Genomic DNA, 25,689 nt, shown 5'->3' with positions numbered 1-25,689 from the left:
AGCTGATCCACCCTGTGGAGAACCTGGAGGACAGGATATGCAGGAAACACGACAAACCTCTGGAGCTGTTCTGTAAAACCGACCACACATGTATCTGTCTGCTCTGTCCTGTTTTGGACCACAAGAACCATGAGTTTGTTCCTCTGAAAGATCAATGTGAAGAAGAGAAGGCTGAGGTGAAGCAGATGATCCAGGAGAGACGACTGAAGATCCAGCAGATCCAACGATCAGTGAAGCTCAGTAAGAACGCTGCAGACAGAAACACAGCAGAAGGTGTGGAGGTCTACACCGGTCTGATGGAGTCTGTTCAGAGAAGTCTGGACCAGCTCAAAGAGGAGATCCAAGAAAAGCAGAGGAGCACCGAGAAACAGGCTGAAGACTTCATCGAAGAGCTGGAACAGGAAATCTGTGAGCTGGAGAAGAGAAGCACTGAGATGGAGCAGTTCTCAGGCTCTGAAGACCACCTCCACTTTGTCCAGAGGTTCACATGTGTCAAAGCTGCTCCATCCATGAAGACCTGGACAGACGTCAGCGTCCGTCCACTTTCATATGAAGGGACTGTGAGGAGAGCTGTGGAGAGAGCTGTGTCTGAGCTGGAGAAGAAGCTCACAGAAGACATGAAGAAGGTGGTTAAAGCTGAGCTGAAGAGAGTCCAACAGTATGAGGTGGATCTGACCCTGGATCCAGATACTGCCCATACTTATCTCATCCTGTCTGATGATGGAAAACAGGTTCATGATGGTGGTGTAAAGAAGAACCTTCCATACAAACAACAGAGATTCACTAATAGCCCTTCCATCGTAGCGAAGCAGAGTTTCTCTTCAGGCAGGTTTTACTTCGAGGTTCAGGTCGAAGGAAAGACTGACTGGACTTTAGGAGTGGTCAGAGAGTCCATCGACAGGAAAGATGCAGTCCCACCGAGTCCTCTGTTTGGATACTGGACCATCTGTTTGATAAAGGGAAATGAGTACTTTGCTTTTCTTGATCCTTTTGTCCTTCTGTCTGTGAAGTCTGGTCTTCAGAAGGTGGGGGTGTTTGTGGATTATGAGGAGGGTCTGGTCTCCTTTTATGACGTAGGTTCTTCAGTTCTCATCTGCTCCTTCATTGGCTGCTACTTCAATGATAAACTCCTCCCATTCTTTGATCCAGGTCTGAATGATGGAGGTCTAAACTCTGCTCCTCTGATCATCACTCCTGTCAGACACTGAGGAACAAACTCATCAAATGCACAGATTTTCTCAGATTTGCTGGAGTCACTAAACTTAGTGATGATGTAAACTGTTTGAACGTGTATGAATCCGGATCCAAATGCACTGAAATACTCACATTTGTGCTGAAAATAATCCTGGTTTGACTCATTCTGATGCCTGTGATTTAATCCAATGATAATGATGGTGTTTGAATGTGAACTGGAATTCAAATGTAGGGATTGGGAATGTGTTTACAATGTGGGATCAATTTTATACATTTAAATGATACAAGTGTTCAGGAGAATTCAATATTCAATAATAACAGTCATGATTCTGTTGATCAGCTTTAGTAAATACAGTCATATACTGTCTTCATTTGAAATGAGAAAAACCATTAAATATTAAATGTTTGCTGAGTTGTTTTCTATTTGTTCGTAGACAAACACATGTAATTATTGTAAAAACTGTAATTATTTTCACATCAGCTTAGACGGAGGTTATACCATAATATTTAAGACCAAATATATGGAAAGGATTCATCAATTATTCAAATATTTTCTGAATAAAAATGTATTGAAGTTGAAATCCACTCAGTCCATTTGAGTCACAACTGTACATGAAATATCTGAACTGAGGATCACAATTTAACAAAAAAAAATGAATATAAATACAGCTTTACTACTAATGCTGTCACTGAATAACTCTACACCTACTGAAGGGACTATATATGATCAATTACATTAAGTACAATTACACAACATCAGAAAAAATTGGACAAAAAGTACAAAACATCACAGAATATTTATGTCACTGAAGGAAACCAGTTAGTTTTAAATATGTTTATGAATAGAGTTGAATGGATTTAATTCAGTTGAATAGAAGAAAGACAAAGATCTGAAGGCGTTCACATACATACGATTATGTTTAATACAGTTTTAAAATGAAGTTATGTTCAAAGTGTTGTAATGAACCTGGTATTTATTCATGTTTTGGGGTTTTCCAGTTAGTATTTCCTGTTCACTAGTCGTTCAGTTTGTATTTAGTTACAAATTGGAAGTTATTTATTAAAGTCTAATCAGTTACAAAGAGTCAATTTATTACAAACTACGAGGCGAGGCATGCTGGGAAACTACAAATAAATGAAAAAATATTACAGAAACTACAATACAAGGATGAGTGTGCAGATAAATATGAAGGTCATTTTATTAAACTACAAAAAAAGGTGCAACTCTGCAAAAATCACACCCAACGCAAGACAAATAGTCTTGTCATTGACGACCGAAACCATCAATCTAGAGTCACACTGGGACCAACATCTAGACCCAATCACAGAAACAGACGCAAATATAACAAGGAAGGACTTCAACCAACAACCACTAGGATCACACAAACAACTGACAAACCAAGAATTCAACTGCAATGAAATCCATCTGAACCACAGTCATATGGATGGAAACCCGGAAAATATACTAGACCAACTCCACATGTACCAACAGTCATGTGGGCTAAAAGATGGAAACCCAGGAAATATACTAGACCAACTCCACATGTACCAACAGTCATATGGGCTAAAAGATGGAAACCTAGGAAATATACTAGACCAACTCCACATGTACCAACAGTCATATGGGCTAAAAGATGGAAACCTAGGAAATATACTAGACCAACTCCATACGTACCAACAGTCGTATGGGCTAAAAGATGGAAACCCAGGAAATATACTAGACCAACTCCACATGTACCAACAGTCATATGGGCTAAAAGATGGAAACCTAGGAAATATACTAGACCAACTCCACATGTACCAACAGTCATGTGGGCTAAAAGATGGAAACCCGGGAAATATACTAGACCAACTCCACATGTACCAACAGTCATATGGGCTAAAAGATGGAAACCCGGGAAATATACTAGACCAACTCCACATGTACCAACAGTCATGTGGGCTAAAAGATGGAAACCCGGGAAATATACTAGACCAACTCCACATGTACCAACAGTCATATGGGCTAAAAGATGGAAACCTAGGAAATATACTAGACCAACTCCACATGTACCAACAGTCGTATGGGCTAAAAGATGGAAACCTAGGAAATATACTAGACCAACTCCATACGTACCAACAGTCGTATGGGCTAAAAGATGGACACCCAGGAAATATACTAGACCAACTCCATACGTACCAACAGTCGTATGGGCTAAAAGATGGAAACCTAGGAAATATACTAGACCAACTCCCTACGTACCAACAGTCATGTGGGCTAAAAGATGGAAACCCGGGATATATACTAGACCAACTCCATATGTACCAACAGTAATGTGGGCTAAAAGATGGAAACCCAGAAAATATACTAGACCAACTCCACATGTACCAACAGTCATGTGGGCTAAAAGATGGAAACCTAGGAAATATGCTAGACCAACTCCATATGTACCAACAGTAATGTGGGCTAAAAGATGGAAACCCAGAAAATATACTAGACCAACTCCACATGTACCAACAGTCATGTGGGCTAAAAGATGGAAACCTAGGAAATATACTAGACCAACTCCATATGTACCAACAATCATACGGGCTAAAAGATGGAAACCCGGGAAATATACTAGACCAACTCCACATGTACCAAGTCATACGGGCTAAAAGATGGAAACCCGGGAAATATACTAGACCAACTCCATATGCACAAACAATCTGAGCTTCATATGAATGTGAACATGTGTAGATGTGGTGGCACGACGGCCAAAGAAACAGCAAAGGAAATAATAAACATGATTAAAGGGCAGCAATTAAGAACAAATACACACAAAAATAGTGAACAAACATGTCAAACCATTCATGTAAACATGTTTGTGTGTGCAGTTGAATGTGAAGCTCAGTTTAATCCAGTGTTTCTCAAAAAGTGGGGCGGGCCCCCCCGGGTGGCCACAAAGGCTTGCTTGGGGGGGCATGGGATCATTCCTAGGTGTTTATTTTTTCTTCAGGTTCGAACATGTATCAGGTGGAACTAATGTTTTAGCGTTGGAGCACCCTGGACTCATTTTAGGGACGTACAACAAACAAATCTACTGCCATGGTGATCTGACACTAGACTGGACAAAGAGTTTAAGTTTGGAGAGTGGACAAGGACTGGACTGGAAAAGAAAAAAGTGACATGTTTCTGTTTTTGCACAGTTTGTACAGTTTGCACTTTGATGTTCTAAAAAACATTTACCTTCTTGTCATAGTTGTAAGATAATTACACACTTCCTATGTTTATTTTGAAAAATAATGTCTCAGGGGGCAGTCTTGTTGAGTTCATTTGTATTGTTCAATCAGAAATCTACGTTATTTTTAATTTGCACAACAAATTATTCAGGGAAAAGCAAAAAGTATTCTTACAATATTGATGTTTCTTTCAATAAAAGTAATAATTGCACCATAGGTACAATGTTGTTGGGGTTGAGGGGGCTTGGAGATTTTTCGTGCTCCAAAGGGGGGCCCGACAGAAAAAGATTGAGAACCACTGGTTTAATCCAAGGTGTAACTGCACAAATCTGAACCAGTCCAGTCGGTAAACTCCACCAACACAACCAGATTCAACCAAAAACAGGCTGCAAAAAAAAAAAAAAAAAAAAAAAAAAAAGAAGTTTTTAGTGTTTTTTCATTCAAAAATATGGCTTGTTTACATTAGAAACATGGCATTTAAAGGGTTACAAATATGACAGTTATTGAGTATTTGGTATTTTTGTTTATGGCTCAAGTTGATGAAATACAAAAAAAAATGTAAAATAGAATTTCCCATGTTTTCTGAACTAAAAACACAAGGCAGCGTGTTTTTGCACATGTGCGGTTTCTGTGGTTTCTTTCTCTTAGTCTAGAAACATGACAGTGTGTTAATTTTTTTAACATATCTTACATTCTTACACAATTGCACAGTCTGTGATGGTTCTGTTTTATTCTGTACAGTTGGTGTTTGTGGTATATTTGTAGTTTTATTTCCTTGTGTTTTCCACTGATTGCTGCCTCCGTCCTGGTGTGTTTCACCTGTGTCCTAGTAACCTTCCAGTATCCGGGTCAGCGTATTAAGAAAACTTTGCACTTCATGTTATAAAAAGTTGTATTATTTTTCACAGTTTGCATTAGGTTAGAATCCAAAAGTTGTTCATTTTTGCATGATTTTTAAAATTCTGATCCAGCTATTAAAATCAGCACATTGTAAACTATGGAAAATTACCACACTAACACCTTTTTCCCAAGTGAGTAAAAAATATGTACTGACAAATTTTAGTATTTAAAATTTGACCTACAACAACAAAAAAAAAGTATATTAATCAGTGTTGCTGTTAATCAATGACATGTGCCAGGCTGCAAAAAAAGTAGTAAATTTAAAAAAAAAAATGTTTTTAGGGTTTTTTGCATTCAAAAATATGGCTTGTTTACATTACAAACATGGCATTTAAAGGGTTACAAATATGACAGTTATTGAGTATTTGGTATTTTTGTGTATGACTCAAGTTGATGAAATACAAAAAAAAATTGTTAAAAAAAAAAAAGGGAAAAAAAAGAAAAAGAAACAAAAAAAAAACTGCAGGAATTTGTCTCGAATTACCTGACTTCATTTCTCTCCAACACATCTTAAATGGTAAGCATCAGCGACACAGACTGTAGTCATCATCATGTGAATCTTTACCACAGATGGACAGAGCATGGTTAAGAGCACAGTGTATTTAAACAGGATGCATGTGCGAAATATAACCACACAACATATACAAAGTGAGATACCGATTCAATTTAGGAGCTCAGTAGGGATGTAACAATTACCGGTATAATGATAAACTGCGGTAAAACTGCAGACGGTTAGTATTTCCGTTTAAATTCTAATTATCATGATAACCGTGTTTGATTACCGCACTTTTAAGGGAAAAATGCCTATGTAAAGATCTGCTTTTATGTCAAATATTTGAGTATAGTTTTAATTTATTACAATTTTCATTTTCTATACCTAATATTTGGAACCAATATTCACTTTTAAAGTCTTTGAAAAGGTTCGTTAAGCATCTTTGTTTTATTTATGCAATAAAGTATATACATTTTTTTTCTATATATTGTTTTTTTTGTGTGTGTGTTTTCTGACCTTTTATATTTTTATAGTAGGTTAAAGTAAAAAAAATAATAGACAGATGATATAGATGAAGTTGTGCTGAAAAACAGATAGCAAACATGGGTATAGTAAACATTTGTTTATATAGTATATAAAGGCAAAATTTAGAGCAAGAAATGGACTTTTGCTGCAAATTTGCAGAGATTATTTGTTTTAGCATGACAGGATGAAGAACACAGAAGGAGGTTTAATTTGAAACAGCAAAGAGTTCGGATTAATGAAAAGAAAATGTGTATTTGTGTTGTGGGTGTCAGAATGTGGAATTTATTGGTAATGGAAGAGAAGAGCTGCACAAATATTTATCAGTTAAAGAGGTTATATAAGGAAAGAATAGAGAAGCTGTATAAAAGCATGGAATGAAATAATTTCACTTATGGATGTTGGATTTGTTTTATTAGGATTGACTGTCATGTAAACTGTTGACTTTAATAACTGTAAGGGCAACGTATCTGATGGAAGCAGATGTTTCAAGAAGGGGGCAGGTATTAGAAGTTTTATTAGAAGTTTTCTTCATCCTGCTCCTTTCCATGCATTTAGATTGGAATGAATGAATAAAAAAAAAATAAATAAAAAAATAAAAAGGACTGAAAAACGGCCACAATAGGCTCAGACCACTAAGGGTTAATATTTGAATGTTTCTGCAACAGAGGGGACATTGTGCCAATTATTTTATTTTATTTTACTCTTTATTTTTTCCAAAATACACCTTGGTTAAAGTATTTCAGTGTGTGTATCAGTACTTTTTGAACATTTTGAGCACAATTTCAATCATACTGCAATAATAATGATAATCATGATAATTCTGGTCACAATGACTGTGATGTGACATTTTCATATGGTTCCAACCCCAGAGCTACGTACAGATAACAGACAGGACTCCTGCTGAGTTTCCCAGTCTTACCTGAAGGTGGCACTGGCCAGCTGCTCTTCTCTCACTGCCAGGAGGTCCCGCAGCTCATTGACTTCAGCCTGCAGCATTGCATTCTGGTCCTGGCTCTGAATGATGAAGTCTTCCAGGCGTTTGGCCATGTCCAGCTCCCGCTCCGTTACCTGCTCTATCCCCAGACGAAGCTCTGACAGTTCTTGAGCGTGCTGGCAGGAAAATGGGGAACTGGCATTTAGTTAAAAATGTAATTTATTGAATAAAAGTAATGCTAAACCCATGCAGGTCTGACATCAGGTACCTGGTCCAGTAAACTGAGCTGTTCATTTTCAGCCTTCATCTCACTAGACTCTCTGTTTTGCAGGTCTTTGATCCAGGGAATTGGTGCAGGTGGGTGTTTGATAATGACATTCTGTAAAAACAGGACAAAATGGCCCAAAAATGTTTAGAGCAGTGTAGGGATGTAACGATTACTGGTATAATGATAAACCATAGTAAAACTGCAGACGGTTAGTATTACTGTTTAAATTCTAATTCTCATGATAACCGTGTTTGATTAGCACACCTTCAGGGGAAAAAACCCTATGTAAAGATCTGCTTTTATGTCAAATATTTGAGTATAGTTTTAATTTATTACAATTTTGATTTTCTATACCTAATATTTGGAACCAATATTCACTTTTAAAGTCTTTGAAAAGGTTAATTAAGCGTCTGTGTGTTATTTATGCAATAAATTATATACATTTTTCAAATCGGATTTCATATATTTTTGTGTTTTCTGGCCTTTTATATTTTTATAGTAGGTTTAAGTGAAAAAATAATAGACAGATGACATAGATGAAGTTGTGCTGAAAAAAAACAGATCCCAAACATGGGTATAGTAAACATTTGTTTATATAGTATATAAAAATAGGCTCAGACCACTAAGGGTTAATATTTGAATGTTTCTGCAACAGAAGGGACATTATGCCAGTTATTTATTTATTTATTTATTCAAAATATGCATTGGGTAATTGACAAATATCTTGTGTAATTACAGGAGGTTTCACAACAAAAATGTTGAATGAATGTAGTTTTGTGAATGTATAACATGTATAAGCACTGATAAACTGTCCAAATACAGTTTTTATCAGTGGATTGGACAACTGAGTCTCATTGAAAATTATATATATATATTTATTTATTTATTTATTTATTTATAGGTAATTTGATTGTTTTAATACATGTAAATATTCTTTATTACACATTAAAAAGTCAAAAAAAGAAGCAAAATTTCATGTAAAGTTAGGGCAAAAAAACTGCATTTTAATTGTGGAAAATTATCGTATTTTTATGAGATGGTTATTTTACGTTATTTTACAGTATTTATTCAGCACCCCTGCTGACGGAATAATACTGCTTTTTTACAGTTTTTTTTTTTGTTTTTGTTTTTTTTACAGTGTATATTTTAATTAGTAATTTTTTTTTTTTTTTAATCAGTTACTAGAAATTTCAGGCAACCCCACGTGGGGTCCCGACCCCAAGGTTGAAAACACTGGTTTAGAGCCTGTGCTGTGTGGGATAGTTGTAGTGTATGTTGTGTGGAGGCCACGGCCTGTAGCATAGCGGCTAAAATAAGTGAGTGAGGCCCACACTTGTCCTTCGCACTCACAGGTCGTGGTGAGGTGATACTGGGTGTGTTGCTTTCCTCTGGCTGGTGCTCGGCTGTGGGCAGGTTCTCAGAGCTGGTCTGCCTCTTCATGGTGTGCTTCATGGGCCGTCGGTGCGGGGCGCTCTGGGTTCTGGTGACCGGCTTCCTTTCTCTGTCCCTCATACTTCTCCGAATCCTGTTGTCTCTGATGACACCAACAATTCCAAACAAACTGGATGAGTGCACTGATCTTAGTATAGACTACCCAAACATCTTCCAGTACATCTGCCATACCCTCTGGAGTCCACAGGAAGCTGCTGCTGGGATGACTGATGGGGGCTGTATTTGCCCAGGTCTTTAGGAGGGACATACGTGGGCTTGGCTTGTCCTGTTTGGCTACAAAGGACAGTCTGTGTCACACACATGGAACAACAGCAGGTTTTTCATTCAGATTACTGCACAAGTTGCTCATGTCCTGGTCATGCCCTGGATATTCCACTATCTTTATTTTGGGTGTCTCATGGTGACATGGTAGTGATGGAGATGATCTGCTTAACCCTCTGGTATCCGGGTGCGCTTTTTAGGCACACTTTGCACTTTGTATTAAAAAACTTCATATTATTTTTCACAGTTTAAATAAGGTTAGAATTCAAAAGTTGTTCATTTTTGCAAGATCTTTAAAATTCTGTCTACCAACTAAAATGTGCACATTGTAAACAAAAGAAAATGACCAGACCAGCATCTGTCTGCCAAGTGTGCCTAAAATGCACTATTTCTCCCATTATATCCACTGTTTTTGATCCAAAGCCTTTAAGGCATAAATCCTGCTTTTACTGATATCTGGGCTTCATTTGAGAGGGGAGGGGCTAAATTAATTTATTAACGTTGTTAATGTTGCTGTTAATTATTGACATATGCCAGGCTGCAAAAATCAGACAATATGTGATCCAATTTTTATGTAGTATTTTGAAAAAAAAAAAAAACAAAAACAAAAAAAAAAACATGTTTTATGTTTTTTGCATCAAAAAATGTATTGACATCATGATGAAAAGAGATCATTTAATGGGCTAAAAAAATCTAAAATTAATAATTATTTGATCTGTATGATTAAGGCTGACCTTGATTTACAAAAATAAAATCAGATTAGAGCAGAAAAATCAATCAAGATATAATATTTAATAGTTTGATTTATAGGTGTGCATTTTATGCACACCTGGTGACAGATGCTAGTATTTTTGAACATTTGACCTAGCGCCAAAAATAATCATGCAAATTAACTGATGTTGTTAATCACTGACATATGCCAGGATGAAAAAATCAAATAATGTGTGATCCACTTTTTATGTAGTATATTGAAAAAAAATAATTTTTTGTGTTTTTTGCATAAAAAAATGGTTTGTTTACAATACAAACATGGTATTTAAAGGGTTAAAAAATGTGACAGTTATTGAGTATTTGGTATTTTTATTTACGGCTCAAGTTGATGAAATAGAAAAAAGTGTAAAAGAATTAAAAACAAACTGTATGAAAAATTTTTTGACATTATTCCACAAGTGTGCAAAAAAGGCACACCTGGTGCTTAGTAAGGGCCTTGGTGGACAGGATACCAGAGGGTTAATATAATATCAACTCACCCCAGATTTGGACACTGAGTGCATTACTACTATCTCTCACTTTATTACAATCTGGAAACCTGTTGGAATGAACATTTAAGTCAAAGTAATAAATAATTCCACAGCCTAAATGAAGTCTGTGAATCACTAAACTGAACTTTAAACCTGACAGCATGGTTTGTACTGTCGCTCATAGGAAGAAGCTGTATGCCTGCTTTTCATTGTGCTGCACAGGTTTCCTCTTGGTCCTTCTGTGGTCTTGACTGAAATACTGGACTACTAGACCCTAATACCAAAAAGAGGGTGTGTTGAGCCGCATTATGTAATAAATTCCCATTATGTAATAAAAGTTCAAAATGTAATAAGAATGTCACGTCATCTTGTAATAAAGCCACATTATGTAATAAACTGACGCATTTTGTAATAAACTACCTCAGTGCATTATGTAGTAAATTTTTCGTATTATGTAGTAACTTATTACAATTTGAGAAATTTATTACAAAATGCACTTGACACATTTTTATTTTCATTTTTAAACTGTGTGGTTAAAGTTCTGATTCCATTACCTGCAGCTCCTGTGACTAATTTCTTCTGAACTGCTCTGAAATTATATTAATTTGGATTGTTATTACATAAAGAACCATGTTATGACATTTTTTTTTTAAAATAAAAATGTGTCAAGTGCATTTTGTAATAAATTTTTCAAATTGTAATCCCTTACTACATAATGTGAAAAAAATTAGTATATAATGTGCTGATGTAGTTTATTACAAAACGCGTCAGTTTATTACATAATGCGGCTTTATTATAAGATGACGTGACATTCTTATTACATTCTGAACTTTTATTACATAATGGGAATTTATGACATAATGCGGCTCAACAGGGTGCCATTTATACTTTTGTATCGCTTCCCTCAAAGTCAGTAGTTCCAGTTTAGAAGCCTAATGTTAACCATTATTCACTGTCAAAGTCCGTTTCTACTGCTGTTGATAATCTACTGTATAAAACTTCCTATGAGCACAGCCCATCTCTGTATGGGTAAAGTGACCCACAGTGGGCCACAGTCCTACCTGTTAACCAGGATCCGGGGGGCTTCAGGACCCAGCGACTCTGTGATCTGGTTTAAAATTGAAGGCAGAGGGTGCAGCTTGTCAACGGTGTCCTGCAGAAGGAAGCAGCTGCACGTTAGGACCCACACTGGGTTGGATTAACAGGGTGTCAACTATGGGGGATTGAGTAAGTACTTTTACTCAAATACTATTTGGGTACAAATTTCAGGTATTTGTACTTTACTGGTGTTTGTAACATATTTACTTCTGCCAAGGAGGTTCTGTTTTGGCCAGGATTTGTTCGTATGTTAGTAGCAACATAACTGAAAAAGTTATGGATGGATTTTGATGAAATTTTCAGGAAATGTCCGAAATGGGACGAGTAACAAATGATTAGATTTTGGGAATGATCCGGATCACCGTCTGGATCCAGGAATTTGTAAAAGGATGCTTTATCATTGGGAGATAGGGATATTTTCAACATATGTGTATCTCCACAACGCATGGTCAGAGTGCCTGGGGAAAAAAAAAAAAAAAAAAAGTTCCCAACGGGTTCTACCAGATATTGAAGATTGAGGATCCAGATCAATCTTTGGGGCGGGGGGGATTTTTTATTTGTTCGTCTGTCTGCTAACAAGATAACTCCAAAAGTTAAGGATGGATTTGGATGACATTTTCAGGAAATGTTGATACTGGCACAAGGAACAAATGCTTACATTTTGGCGGTGATGGGGGGGGGGGGGGGGGGGGGGGGGCTGATCTGCCTTGGCGGAGGTCTGCGCTCTCCGACTGCTTCTAGTTTATACTTCTACTCAACAGTTTTTCAGAGGAAAATGCACATTTTACCCCTCTGTATTTATCAGACAGCTTTAGTTCCCAAATGAACGGAAAGGATCTCAAACCATCTGATTTTCAAAGGGCTGCATTAACAGTGTGGCTGGGACAACAGATATAAGAACTGTCTCTGTTAGTTTCTACTTTAACTTTAACAGTTTTTCTCAGCCTCTCCAAGTGCCTTCCAGACTGGACCTGGTGGTTTTCCTTCCTACCTGGTCCTTCTGGTGGATGATGTCCACCAGTAGGCCGTGCAGCACGGCCAAACGCAGCGGCAGGTCGACATAACCGTCAAAGGATGTCATGGAGATTTCAGTGTTTGGATCAGACACTGTTTGTAAGAATCCTCTCATTTTATCCCAGTGCTGTTCCAAAAATTCATTCATGAAGAGCATGTACTCCTCCTTCTCTCCAAACCTGAATCAGAACAACAGTAAATTGACGTTAGCCACTTATGTTACAGATACTGGTCAGACATGGTTTACACTGTCAGACCGGATAGATGAGTTTACGTAAAACATCTCAGGTAACTCGTTGCCTTAAAAAAATGAAGTAATGAGTAATGAAAACTTGAGTGTATTAAACTTAAATGTTTGATTTGAATGGAATTACTATTTTAAGTCCAACAAACTAAATGCCAAGTTAATTTAACCAGAAATTTGTTGCAGTGTCAGTTGTTTTGTAGAATCATTAGACTGAATATCATCAGCTCATTGGACTCAGTTCCAAGTTGATTCAAATTAAAATCTATTATAATGTAAAGTGCTTTGTATAATTTTTCAAATTAATATATTATAGTGTAGATGGAAGTTAGGCAGGAAGTTAGCTCAGTGTAATTTGTCCGAACAGGAAGTGCTTTTAATTTGTTCTTCCTGTGGCTCTGACTCCTGGTGCAGCTGTACAAAAATACACAAACAAACACAAAAAGGCCAATAAACACTGACACACACACATTCAGTCCAAATGAACACTAACAGCACAACCCACTGAACCCTGCACAGAAAAACAACACATTTACAACAACAGGAACAATACCCACAATGCACTGCACAGATACAAAGGTGTGGTCAGGACTAAAACTGAGTGATTTAAATCCATTCAACTGAAATTTTTTCGGAAAACTGGAGGAATTTGTACAGTTATGGGAACCTTATATGAACATTATGGTATCTGGAAAATAGGGACATGTTACACAAATTATCATTGTTTAATTTTATTTATTTATTTATTTATATTTTTTTTCTACATCTATGTACACAGTTTCATAAGAATATATGTATGTTATTTATGTATGTATATCTGTATATCATTTGGTGCAAGTCTACGTGGTGTGAATGGGTGTGTGTATGCGTGTTTATTTTGTTTTGATTCTTGTTTGTCATGTAAAACTTAAATACCACTAAAAATATGGTGAAAAAAAAAGTACACTTTTTCATTCTTTCGACTACATCTACAAATTAGTAGAATATACTGAACATTTTATTGTAATGCAATAAAACTGAAATCATTTAAGTACATTGGAATTAAAGTGTTGTAGTAAATACAAAGTCTGGGCTTACAGTGCACTGTTTGACAAAACCGGTCTGTTTGTGTGCAAATCAGAAAGCACTCACAAAGTGAAGTTGGCCAGGTTCTGGATGACTTTGGCCGTTAAGGTGAGGGTCCGCAGGGTGTTTGGCTCTGGGTAAGGCTGCGTCAGACTGAAAAGAGAAGGACTGAGGATGGCAGGACATAAGAAGCGAAGAAACAGCGAGGCAGAAATGAGACGCTGGCCGATTTCCTGTCTGCCCTGGTCTTCACAAAGCTCCACCCAGCTGGAGAAGATCCTGTTTAACTCTTCAGGAAAGGGTCTGAGGGAAAGAAATGAGAAGCAGCTCAGTGACTTCACTTCCTGATAGGGATGTAACGATTACCGGTATAATGATAAACAGCGGTGAAACTGCAGATGGTTAGTATTACCGTTTAAATTCTAATTATCATGATAACCATGTTTGACTACCGCACTTTTAGGGGAAAAAACACCTATGTAAAGATCTGCTTTAATGTCAAATATTTGAGTATAGTTTTAATTTATTACAATTTTAATTTTCTATACCTAATATTTGGAACCAATATTCACTTTTAAAGTCTTTGAAAAGGTTCGTTAAGCATCTGTGTGTTATTTATGCAATAAATTATATACATTTATCAAATCAGACTTTTTTTTTTTTTTTTTGTGTGTTTTCTAGCCTTTTATGTTTATATGTGAAAAAAAATAATAGACAGATGAAATAGATGAAGTTTAGCTGAAAAAACAGATCCCAAACATGGGTATAGTAAACATTTGTTTATATAGTATATAAAGGCAAAATCAAAAGGACTGAAAAACGGACAAAATAGGTTCAGACCACTAAGGGTTAATATTTGAATGTTTCTGCAACAGAAGGGACAGTGTGCCAATTATTTTATTTATTTATTTTTTGTTGTTTTTTTTTCTAAATACAACTTGGTTAAATTATTTCAGTGTGTGTATCAATACTTTTTTAACATTTTGAGCACAATTTCAATAATACCGCAATAATAATGATAACTGTGATAATTTTGGTCACAATAACCGTGACATGAAATTTTCATATGGTTACATCCCTACTTCCTGATAAATCTGAGTGAGTTAATCTCTGACATAAGCTCTGTCTTCTCACCCATGGATCTCAGTAATCTTCTGCACCACTTCCTCACAGACTTCTTTTAAGTGCTTCTGGTTGTTTGATAGCTCAGACGCAGGACATTTACGATGGTCCACTTCACAGTTTTCCACAGAGGCATAAAGATGACTGATGAAGTCTCCTGCAGTGAAGAGGAAGGAAAAGTGAAGCACCAATAAAGAAACAACATCACACAGAAGACCCTACCACCACATGTATTCATTCCTTCATGTGCAACAGACGTACATGGAACATGCTGCACACAGTGGGCTTCTCTCTGTTATGCAAAAATAATGTTGAAATGCATTCTTCTAAAGGTTCACTGTGTTATATTTGATGTCATTTGGTGGTAAATTTGCATATTGAAACTGAATACACTCCTTGCAGAGAGTGTTTGTATGGTGCATTCTGACTTTGTTAAAGGGATAACACTGTTAAAGGGATGGAACGAATCCGTGTATCATTCGTTCATTCGTTTTTCAATTTAAAACTAAAAAAAAAAAAAAAAATGACTTGTTTTTTTGGTTTTTCATTTTCAAAACCAGAATGAAAAACAGATAACGGATTGGAATGGCCCACAGTGCTACATGCCATCAGCTATAAAACAGAAAAAAGGACAGGACAGCACTGCACTCCTTCTGCAGATATTACTGGATCATTCTAAGGTATAGAAGACACAATGATTCTCATTTTTGCTTAATTATACACTTCTAAAAAAACTGATTATGAATACTTAATCTAATTTCATTGAACTGGATCCTCTTAAATCTACACCAGGGCTGTCAAACTCATTTTAGTTCAGGGGCCACATCCTCCCAGTATGATCTGAAGTGGGCCGGACCACTGAATTAATAACATAATAATATATAAATAATGCCAACTCCAAACATTTCAATGTGTTTTATAGTGAAAAAAGTAAAACTGCATTATGGAAACATTTACATCTATAAAGTGTCCTTTTAAAAATGTGAATAACATGAACAACCATGAAAAAACTGAAATTTGTTAAGAAAAATAAGTGCAATTTTGACTATATTTTACCTCTGCTTATCATTTGTAAATGTGCATTAAAACTAACAGATCACAATGGATCTGCAAATTTACAAAATATTTTAGTAACTGGCAGAATATTAGTAAAATTGCACTTACTTCTCTTAACACTTTTCTAGTTTTTCATATTTTTTGTGTAAGGCTAGTTTGTAAATTTACATATTTTCATGTAATTTCACTTTTTTACACTAAAACAGAGGAAAAATTTGGAATTGTCATTATTTGTAGGTTTTTATGGTAGTATTTTACTGACTTGGGACTAAAGTAGGGCTTTTTCTGGCCCCGAAAGGAAAACGATTGACTGTTAATTTCTTCAGTGTAATTTTTGCATTTCACAAATTCATCTTGCGGGCCGGATTGGACCCTTTGGTGGGCCGGATTTGGCCCCTGGGCCGTATGTTTGACACCTGTGATCTACGTACACTTTGGATGTTTCAATGTAATTCATGAGTAAAAAACTGAGAGTTAAAATTAATATAATTTACATACAGCATACATTCATCTGTAACACCCGATAAATATTATCTTTTTTTTTCATAATCATATATATTAATCTGGCTTTTCAGACATCTGGCAGTTGTAGTGTTAATTTTCCTAACCCACCCATATGACCCCTGAACAGTACCTGTCCCTAACCCTAACCCTGAGAAAGGCCTTTAACGCTGCACCCCCCCTACCTAATGTATCGAACAGGTACTTCTGGCCGACCAGCTTCATATACTCATCAATGGCTTTAGTTGCCAGTGTGTTTTCTCTGAAGATAAGTGCATCGTTCTCTCCAAGACGCTCCACTTCTGCATTCCCCAGGTCAATTAGAAACTCCTAAAACACACAGTTCAAAACAGATCAATAATTATTTAGTGACAGGGGCTCATTCCATCCCAAATCGACCAGATTTCAGAAAGTGCCCCACATGACACATGACCCCCTCAGAAAATTCTGAAGAAATTCACACTTGTTCACCTACCAGATAAAAGAACACATCCAAAATTGGAATGTCATATCGGTAATAGTTTAGGAGATACAGCCCTTTGAAAATTTATGTTTTTTCTTTAAATTTTGCAAATTTGCTTTTGGTCCAAATTTGAGGAGCTCTATCTGCTTAGGTATTCCATCCACACTGCTGAAACTGACTGTCTGGGCTGAAACCCCCTGAAAAGACCAGATTTGGCATCAAAATAATTGTGTGTGCCTTCATGTTTGGTCCATGAGGCCTTGAAATCAGGCCCAAAGGCTCATTCTTCAACCCATTTTATTCATTGCCTCACAGTAACACTTTTCATTGAAATGTAGTCTTTTTGCAGTATACTGTTGCATCTGGACCATAAGAACCCATGCAAAAAAATATCAGACCAATGACCCTGTATCTTACCGGCCAAATTAAAAGCTTTGGGAAATGTATCCAGATGCCATTTATTCTCACCCAGTTTTGTGTGATTTTCTATTACAGAAACAGCCCATGTTTTGCTCATATTCCAATCAGATCTGTAAAACATTCAAATTCCATCTTGATATCATTGATACTGATTTATTGGATCAATCCACTTCCTATCTCTTATAAAGGGAAAATTTTTCAAAGTGGCCCCAAATCCAGAATCAGATCCGGATCAAAATAATTTCAATACCTTGTGTTGACATCATCATACAGAAGCTGTATACCAAGTTTAAAGTCAATCGGAATTGTAGTTTCGGAGAAGAAGACGATTTAAATTTTTGTAACGGATGACAGACGAAGCTGACGACGCATGACGACGACAGTTTACGGCCTGTCGGCTGGTAAACTAAAAATGAGATCTGTACATTCATCCATTCTGTCACAGTGCAAGCCTGAAGAGAGGACATTTGGAAGAATGAGCCTTTGGGCCTGATTCCAAGGCCTCATGGACCAAACATGAAGGTGCACACAATTATTTGGATGCCAAACCTGGTCTTTTCAGGGGGATTTCAGCCCAGACAGTCAGTTTCAGAAGTGTCACTTGAATACCTAAGCAGATAGAGCTCCTCAAAGTTGGACCAAAAGCAAATTTGCAAAATTAAAAAAAAAACATTAATTTTCAAAGGGCTGTATCTGCTAAACTATTACAGATATGACATTCAAATGCTGGATGTGTTCGTTTTTCTGGTAGGTGAACAAGTGTGATTTTTTTCAGACTTTTCTGAGGGGGTCATGTGGGGACCAGAACTGCCATGGAATGACCCTTGTGTCTTATTTTTAATCATCATTACTTAGAGTGACTTTTGCTCCCATTGTGATTTGGAAACCTTCTTCACCTTGGCTTTTCCGATACTCTGCAGCACATGGACCAGCGCTCCTGCCAGGTCTTCCTTCTCCTTCACGGTCAGAAGGGGCTCCAGACTTCGGCACATTTCCACATAGTCGACAGTCACATACTCTGCGAATTCTTTGTACTTCTCCATGGGCAGCACTTGCAGATTCTGGAAACGGGCCTTAATGCGAAGCGAAGCCTGAAGGCCCAGTGGTTCTTTGTTTCCTGCTGCGCCCTGTACTTTATGGGGGGTGATGGGGTACCACTTCTCCTGGTAGGTCCTCCCACGGATCTCAGCCAAAGGGATTGCGACGCTGCCCAGTGGGTGTAAGCTGGACTCATCTCGGGAGTGACGTTTTTTCTTGGGGTCTTCCTCACGGAAAAGGTGCAGGGTAATTTGGGAGACAGCAGGAAGGTTATCGAGCTCAAAGAATTCACCCCAGAAGAGCTGACATCCAGTAGCACCTCCACCGGGGCCCACACCTCCTGAGGAACCCGTAGAGCCGTCACCTGCCAGGCTGGACCGGTTCGACGGCTTGCCTACCGCTCGGCTGCTGGTGCGAGCGAACAGGGTCCCGTCTAAGTGGACCTCGCAGTAATAACGTCGTTTAGGCGGCAGATCCTTGGCCTCGTTTATCCACAGACTCAGGGAGTTCTCTGTGCGCTCGATGTTATCCTGTTAAGAACAAAGTCAGGAAGTTACCGTTCGGATTTTGCATCATTTCGGTCAGGTTTGATTTTTTTCAGGAGAAATGTTTAATGATAAAAACCTTGTTGGGTTGGGCAGCTCGTCTCAGATCTTCAATCCAACGGTCCCGCTCAGCAGCTGAGGAGCATCCAAAGCAGTGACTGTTGTCAGAGCTGATCACCTGCACGTCAGAACCAACAACAGAGGGCTTTAGTTGGGTTTGTGGGACACAGCAGGCCGGGACGATGTGATGTGTCAGGTTAATTTTACACTAGACTGAAAACTGAAATAACTTTTACTTTAGATGTTGAAGTTTTAGGATGAATTGTTTTAGTATTAAGTAGTTATTGTTTTACCGTAGGATTCTTTTGTTTAATCTGTTTTACTTCAATTATGTTAAAAGTGAGTTCTTTGTGACCAGGGTTTATGTCGTACTCTGTTGTAGTTTAAGTACGTTATCTTTAGGTTCAGCTTGTTAACCCTTTCATGCACATTGGTCACGACAGTGGACAGCTATTCTACAGCTGTTCTCTTGTGTATTCATGGATTTTGTTGTTCTTTTTGTTGTTGTTGTTGTTGTTTTTTACACATATCTTTATTAAAGTTTTAAGACACTACATATCTTTTCTGGCATGAATTGGTAACATTATGTAAATCTCTCCTGAGCATAAATCCCCAGAATCACAAGCCCTCCCCATAGTTTTCACACAATTTATCAGTAAATACATGTTTCTGTGTCAAAAATTAAATGTGTGGTGTCCAGCTGAGTGGACATCTTTGCAACTTCATGAAAAATAGGTTCATAAGAATTTTTTTTTTTCTTTTTTTTTTATGTATTTTTTAAATTTTTTAAATTATCATTGTTATTTTTGAAATTATTATTATTTATTTTTCAGAAGAAAATTTTTAATCGCATTGTTTTTTTTTTCATGCCTAAAGAGGAATAAAAACACTCAGGAAAAAATTTTGATTAAGATTCTCATAATTCGTGCATGAAAGGGTTAAGATAGGAAACATCGGACTGTGCAGGAGTTCAGTAGGTTCTTTTCTTCTTCTAGATCCACGTCTGAACAAACACATTCACACACATAGTGTTTTCAGATATAGGAGATAAGGGTAAACTTCCTGTTGGCATAAGTTTACTTAGAGTTAAGGCCCCACATCTGTTTGATCTTTTTAGATAACACTAAGATAAAGGTCCAGGAGACTTTCGTGATCAATCTTTCATCAGATCTGTCAAACCTCAGTCACATCCTCAGTATCATGAATCTGTTCGTCTGTCTGTCATTACTCACTCTTGCATTACAGCGAACAGTTTCTTAGTTCCATCCACTAGAAACAAACCATGTGTTTACAAAGCGACCCAGGACGTCACTCGGGCATCTTCGGAATTTTGTCGCGACGTGCATTGTGGGAAAGGGAGGTTCGCACAGCCACCTGACAGCGGCAGCATCAGCGCGACCATATGGTATTACATGGATGAAACAAACACGCGGAAACGTGGAAACGGCCGGAGGAATATGCATAGAAGGAAGGGAGTTCCTGCCGTTTCCAATCATGTCTGTTCCAGCCTTTGTTTTCCACAATGCACGTCGCGATAAAATTCCAAAGATGCCCGAGTTCCCTCCCGGCTCGTTTGTAAACACATGGTTTGTTTCTGGTGGATGGAACCAAGAAACTGTTCACTGTGATGCAAGAGATTCAGCTGAGTAATGACAGACAGACGAACAGATTCATGATACTGAGGATTAGGGATGTAACAATATGAAAATTTCATATCATGGTTATTGTGACCAAAATTATCGCGGTTATCATTATTATCACGGTATTGTTGAAATTGTGCTCAAAATGTTCAAAAAGTACTAATGCACACACTGAAAGAACTGAACCACGTTGTATTCTGCAAAAAAAACAACAACAACAACAAAAAAAACAAATAAAATAATTGGCACAATGTCCCTTCTGTTGCAGAAACATTCAAATATTAACCCTTAGTGGTCTGAGCCTATTTAGTCCTTTTTTCAGTCCTTTTGATTCATCTATCTCATCTGTCTATTATTTTTTCACTTTTAGCTACTATATCAACACAAAAGGACAAAAACACAATATATAAAATCCACTTTGAAAAATGTATATACTTTATTCCATAAATAACACACAGATGCTTAACGAACCTTTTCAAAGACTTTAAAAGTGAATATTGGTTCCAAATATTAGGTATGTAAAATTAAAATTGTAAAAATTAAAACTATATTCAAATATTTGACATAAAAGCAGATCTTTACTTGGACATTTTCTCAAGAAAAGTGCGTTAATCAAACACAGTTATCATGATAATTAGAATTTAAATGGTAATACTAACCGTTGCCAATTTTACCGCGGTTTATTGTTATACCAGTAATTGTTACATCCCTACTGAGGATATGACTGAAGTTTGACAGATTTGATGAAAAATTGGTCACAAAAGTCTCCAGTACCTTTAAAGACTAACCCATTTGTCCGGGTGAGCCCCCCCCCCACTCCCATACAGTCAATAAATGTACATTTCATCTAATGTTCGGGGCTCATTGTTCTTGAGTCCTCAGCGCTGAGTGTCCACCTTATTTGTGATCTAAATAAATTTTGTCAACTTTGAGATCGATTTTGAGTCCAGATTTGTCCCTGAAACATCCAAAAAAAGAACACGTTAACAATGCCCAAGTGAAGCTGTACCTCAAAGCAGTACTTTTCCCCCAGAATGGAGCTGTGGACGGGCCTGATGACGGTGCTGGTGTCCGCGCTCAGGTCCAGACTGCCCACTGTACTCAGAGGGATCGACACAGATTCCCGGGAACCATAATGCCTTCAAAAACAAAAATGTTGGTCAGAAGCTGAACTGATAAATATAGAAATTTGTTGTGCATAATTGCGTTCTAGCTACACTGTAAAAAAAAAAGAAAAAAAAAAGTAAAAAACAGTAATATTCTGGCAGCTGGGGTGCCAAAAAAATACTGGAAAATAGCGGAAAATAACCATCTTATAAAAATACAGTAATTTTCCATGATTAAAATACAGCTTTATGCCCTAACTTTACATGAGATTTAACTTTTTTTTTTTTTTTTTTTTTTTAACTTTTTAATGTTTAATAAAGAATATTTACATGTATTAAAACAATCAAATTACCTGTAAACATATATATATAAATAATTTTCAATCAGACTCAGTTGTCCAATCCATTGATAAAAACTGTATTTGGACAGTTTATCAGTGCTTATACATATTATACATTCACAAAAATACATTTATTCAACATTTTTGTTGTGAAACCTCCTGTAATGACACAAGATATTTGTCAATTAACAAACAAGTCTGGTTCAACTGACACAACAAATACTTCTTTAACGGTTAATTGTCAGTAATTTTATCTCATTTTATGATTTTTTTTTTACAGTATTAAACTTTAAATGAACAGTTTAATCTCATAAATAGAAAATAAATATTTGTGAAATTATGATACATTTTCAAATGTATTTTAACTGTATTTTTCTGTGAAAAAAGAAAAAATTTCTTAAAATTTTTTTTTTTTTTACATTTTATGGTTATTCACAGTTACAGTTTTGTCATGTTATTTTACATTTGACATGTAAAATCACAGTCTGTTTTTGGAATTTCATTGATATTTTCTTGTATCTTAAAAATACAGGAAAAATCTGTAAAATAAACAGCGAAAATTCTGTTAAATTACAGATTTTTTTTTACAGTGTATTTTATTTAACTTTAATATTTATTAGACCATCTGTAACTCTCTATAGAAATTATGGGTCATGGTCCTTCAACAAGATCATCTGATGTTCAGTTTGAATTTTTTGTCTGTCTGTTTTCATTCATCATGAATTAAAATACAGATTATTTCTATGTACAGAAACACATTTCACACGTGTTTTGCCAGATTTTTCAGTCACATTTGCACAGAAGTGAACCTACTGGCTTTACAAATGGCATAATGAAACTGTTGATGTTTGATGTCTTTGTCACAGTTTAATAATGACTTCCAAAGCCGTACATGTCTGTTATTTGTCTTTTGATATCACTGACTGAAGAAATTAGAATTCCATTTGCTTGTGGAAGTGGTTTCCTTGTAAAATTCCGTTTTCTTAATGGTGGTGGGAGGAGGAGAGATGGGTAATAAAGGGGGGTTAAAGTAAATATTTGGGCAACTTCTCTTTTTTTTGCTTGATCATCTTATACACTGTAAAAAAAAAATCCTGTTGTTTTTATGGAAAAAAAACTGGCAGCTGTGGTTTCCAGAACTGTACTGTAAAAAACACATCCAACTGTAAACATATTTACAGAGTAACATGTAGACTGAACATTTTAAATATGTAGATTTAACATTTTAAACATGCAGATTTAACATTTTAAACATGTAGACTGAACATTTTTAAACATGTAGACTGAACATTTTAAATATGTAGATTTAACAGTTTAAACATGTAGATTTAACATTTTAAACATGTAGATTTAACATTTTAAACAAGTAGACTGAACATTTTTAAACATGTAGATTTAACATTTTAAACATGTAGACTGAACATTTTTAAACATGTAGATTTAACCGTTTAAACATGTAGATTTAACATTTTTAAACATGTAGATTTAACATTTTAAACATGTAGACTGAACATTTTTAAACATGTAGATTTAACCGTTTAAACATGTAGATTTAACAGTTTAAACATGTAGATTTAACATTTTTAAACATGTAGATTTAACATTTTAAACATGTAGATTTAACCGTTTAAACATGTAGATTTAACATTTTTAAACATGTAGATTTAACATTTTAAACGTGTAGATTTAACAGTTTAAACATGTAGATTTAACATTTTAAACATGTAGATTTAACAGTTTAAACATGTAGATTTAACATTTTTAAACATGTAGATTTAACATTTTAAACGTGTAGATTTAACAGTTTAAACATGTAGATTTAACAGTTTAAACATGGAGATTTAACAGTTTAAACATGTAGATTTAACAGTTTAAACATGTAGATTTAACATTTTTAAACATGTAGATTTAACATTTTAAACATGTAGATTTAACATTTTTAAACATGTAGATTTAACAGTTTAAACATGTAGATTTAACATTTTAAACATGTAGATTTACCATTTTAAACATGTAGATTTACCATTTTAAACATGTAGATTTAACATTTTAAACATGTAGATTTAACAGTTTAAACATGTAGATTTAACATTTTAAACATGTAGACTGAACATTTTTAAACATGTAGATTTAACATTTTTAAACATGTAGATTTAACAGTTTAAACACGTAGATTTAACATTTTAAACATGTAGATTTAACAGTTTAAACCTGTACATTTAACAGTTTAAACATGTAGATTTAACAGTTTAAACGTGTAGATTTAACAGTTTAAACATGTAGATTTAACATTTTAAACATGTAGATTTAACATTTTAAACATGTAGATTTAACATTTTAAACATGTAGATTTAACAGTTTAAACATGTAGATTTAACAGTTTAAACGTGTAGATTTAACATTTTTAAACATGTAGATTTAACAGTTTAAACATGTAGATTTAACATTTTAAACATGTAGATTTAACAGTTTAAACATGTAGATTTAACATTTTTAAACATGTAGATTTAACATTTTAAACATGTAGATTTAACAGTTTAAACATGTAGATTTAACATTTTTAAACATGTAGATTTAACATTTTAAACATGTAGATTTAACAGTTTAAACATGTAGATTTAACAGTTTAAACATGTAGATTTAACAGTTTAAACATGTAGATTTAACAGTTTAAACATGTAGATTTAACAGTTTAAACATGTAGATTTAACAGTTTAAACATGTAGATTTAACATTTTTAAACATGTAGATTTAACAGTTTAAACATGTAGATTTAACAGTTTAAACATGTAGACTGAACATTTTTAAACATGTAGATTTAACATTTTAAACATGTAGATTTAACATTTTTAAACATGTAGATTTAACAGTTTAAACATGTAGACTGAACATTTTTAAACATGTAGATTTAACATTTTAAACATGTAGATTTAACATTTTAAACATGTAGATTTAACAGTTTAAACATGTAGATTTAACAGTTTAAACATGTAGATTTAACAGTTTAAACATGTAGATTTAACAGTTTAAACATGTAGATTTAACAGTTTAAACATGTAGATTTAACATTTTTAAACATGTAGATTTAACAGTGGATTTAAATGGTAAATGTTCTGCACTTCTTTAGCTCATTTTCTCCTCCTTCATGGTGTCCACAGCTCTTTCCAAATCCACCAGGTCCAACTGGGACCAGTTTAGGGTTCAGTGTCTTCCATGGACACTTGGACATATGGACAGTCAGAGCCAGGATTGGAACCACCAACCCTTTGGTTATTGGACGAGCCGCTCTACCAACTCTACCAACACATTCAGTTACAAATTTAAAATGTTAAATGTTTACTTTTTTATATAACTTTTTTATTAAAAAAAAAAAAAAAAAAAGCAAATATGCCGTTATTTCAACATTATGGTCTTTGCAATTTAAACGGCACCACATTGTTTTTCATTTTACAGTTTTATTTTCTAAAAACAATACAAATCCATCATTTCTTCATACTAATCTGGTTT

The 25,689-nt window shown here is 35.5% G+C and overlaps 1 protein-coding gene across 2 annotated transcripts in view; it reads right to left on the bottom strand.

Moving 5' to 3' along the window:
* The window catches only part of rasal3 (RAS protein activator like 3), a 49,466-nt gene that overhangs the window by 7,068 nt on the left and 16,709 nt on the right, over nucleotides 1-25,689 (bottom strand). For both annotated transcript variants that reach the window (XM_030142974.1, XM_030142985.1), the window contains 12 exons: nucleotides 21,745-21,874; nucleotides 19,115-19,213; nucleotides 18,349-19,020; nucleotides 16,755-16,899; nucleotides 15,025-15,169; nucleotides 13,957-14,193; nucleotides 12,559-12,760; nucleotides 11,531-11,622; nucleotides 9,139-9,240; nucleotides 8,866-9,049; nucleotides 7,516-7,626; nucleotides 7,233-7,423 (listed from right to left, as the gene is read on the bottom strand). In XM_030142974.1, the coding sequence (XP_029998834.1) occupies nucleotides 7,233-7,423; nucleotides 7,516-7,626; nucleotides 8,866-9,049; nucleotides 9,139-9,240; nucleotides 11,531-11,622; nucleotides 12,559-12,760; nucleotides 13,957-14,193; nucleotides 15,025-15,169; nucleotides 16,755-16,899; nucleotides 18,349-19,020; nucleotides 19,115-19,213; nucleotides 21,745-21,874 (2,310 nt within the window). The remainder of the gene's footprint in view (nucleotides 1-7,232; nucleotides 7,424-7,515; nucleotides 7,627-8,865; nucleotides 9,050-9,138; nucleotides 9,241-11,530; nucleotides 11,623-12,558; nucleotides 12,761-13,956; nucleotides 14,194-15,024; nucleotides 15,170-16,754; nucleotides 16,900-18,348; nucleotides 19,021-19,114; nucleotides 19,214-21,744; nucleotides 21,875-25,689) is intronic.

This window comes from Sphaeramia orbicularis, chromosome 1 (assembly GCF_902148855.1).
Source record: "Sphaeramia orbicularis chromosome 1, fSphaOr1.1, whole genome shotgun sequence".
Lineage (NCBI taxonomy): Eukaryota > Metazoa > Chordata > Actinopteri > Kurtiformes > Apogonidae > Sphaeramia > Sphaeramia orbicularis.
Note: the sequence above shows the minus strand (reverse complement) of the source record. Positions and strands in the feature narration are given on the sequence as shown.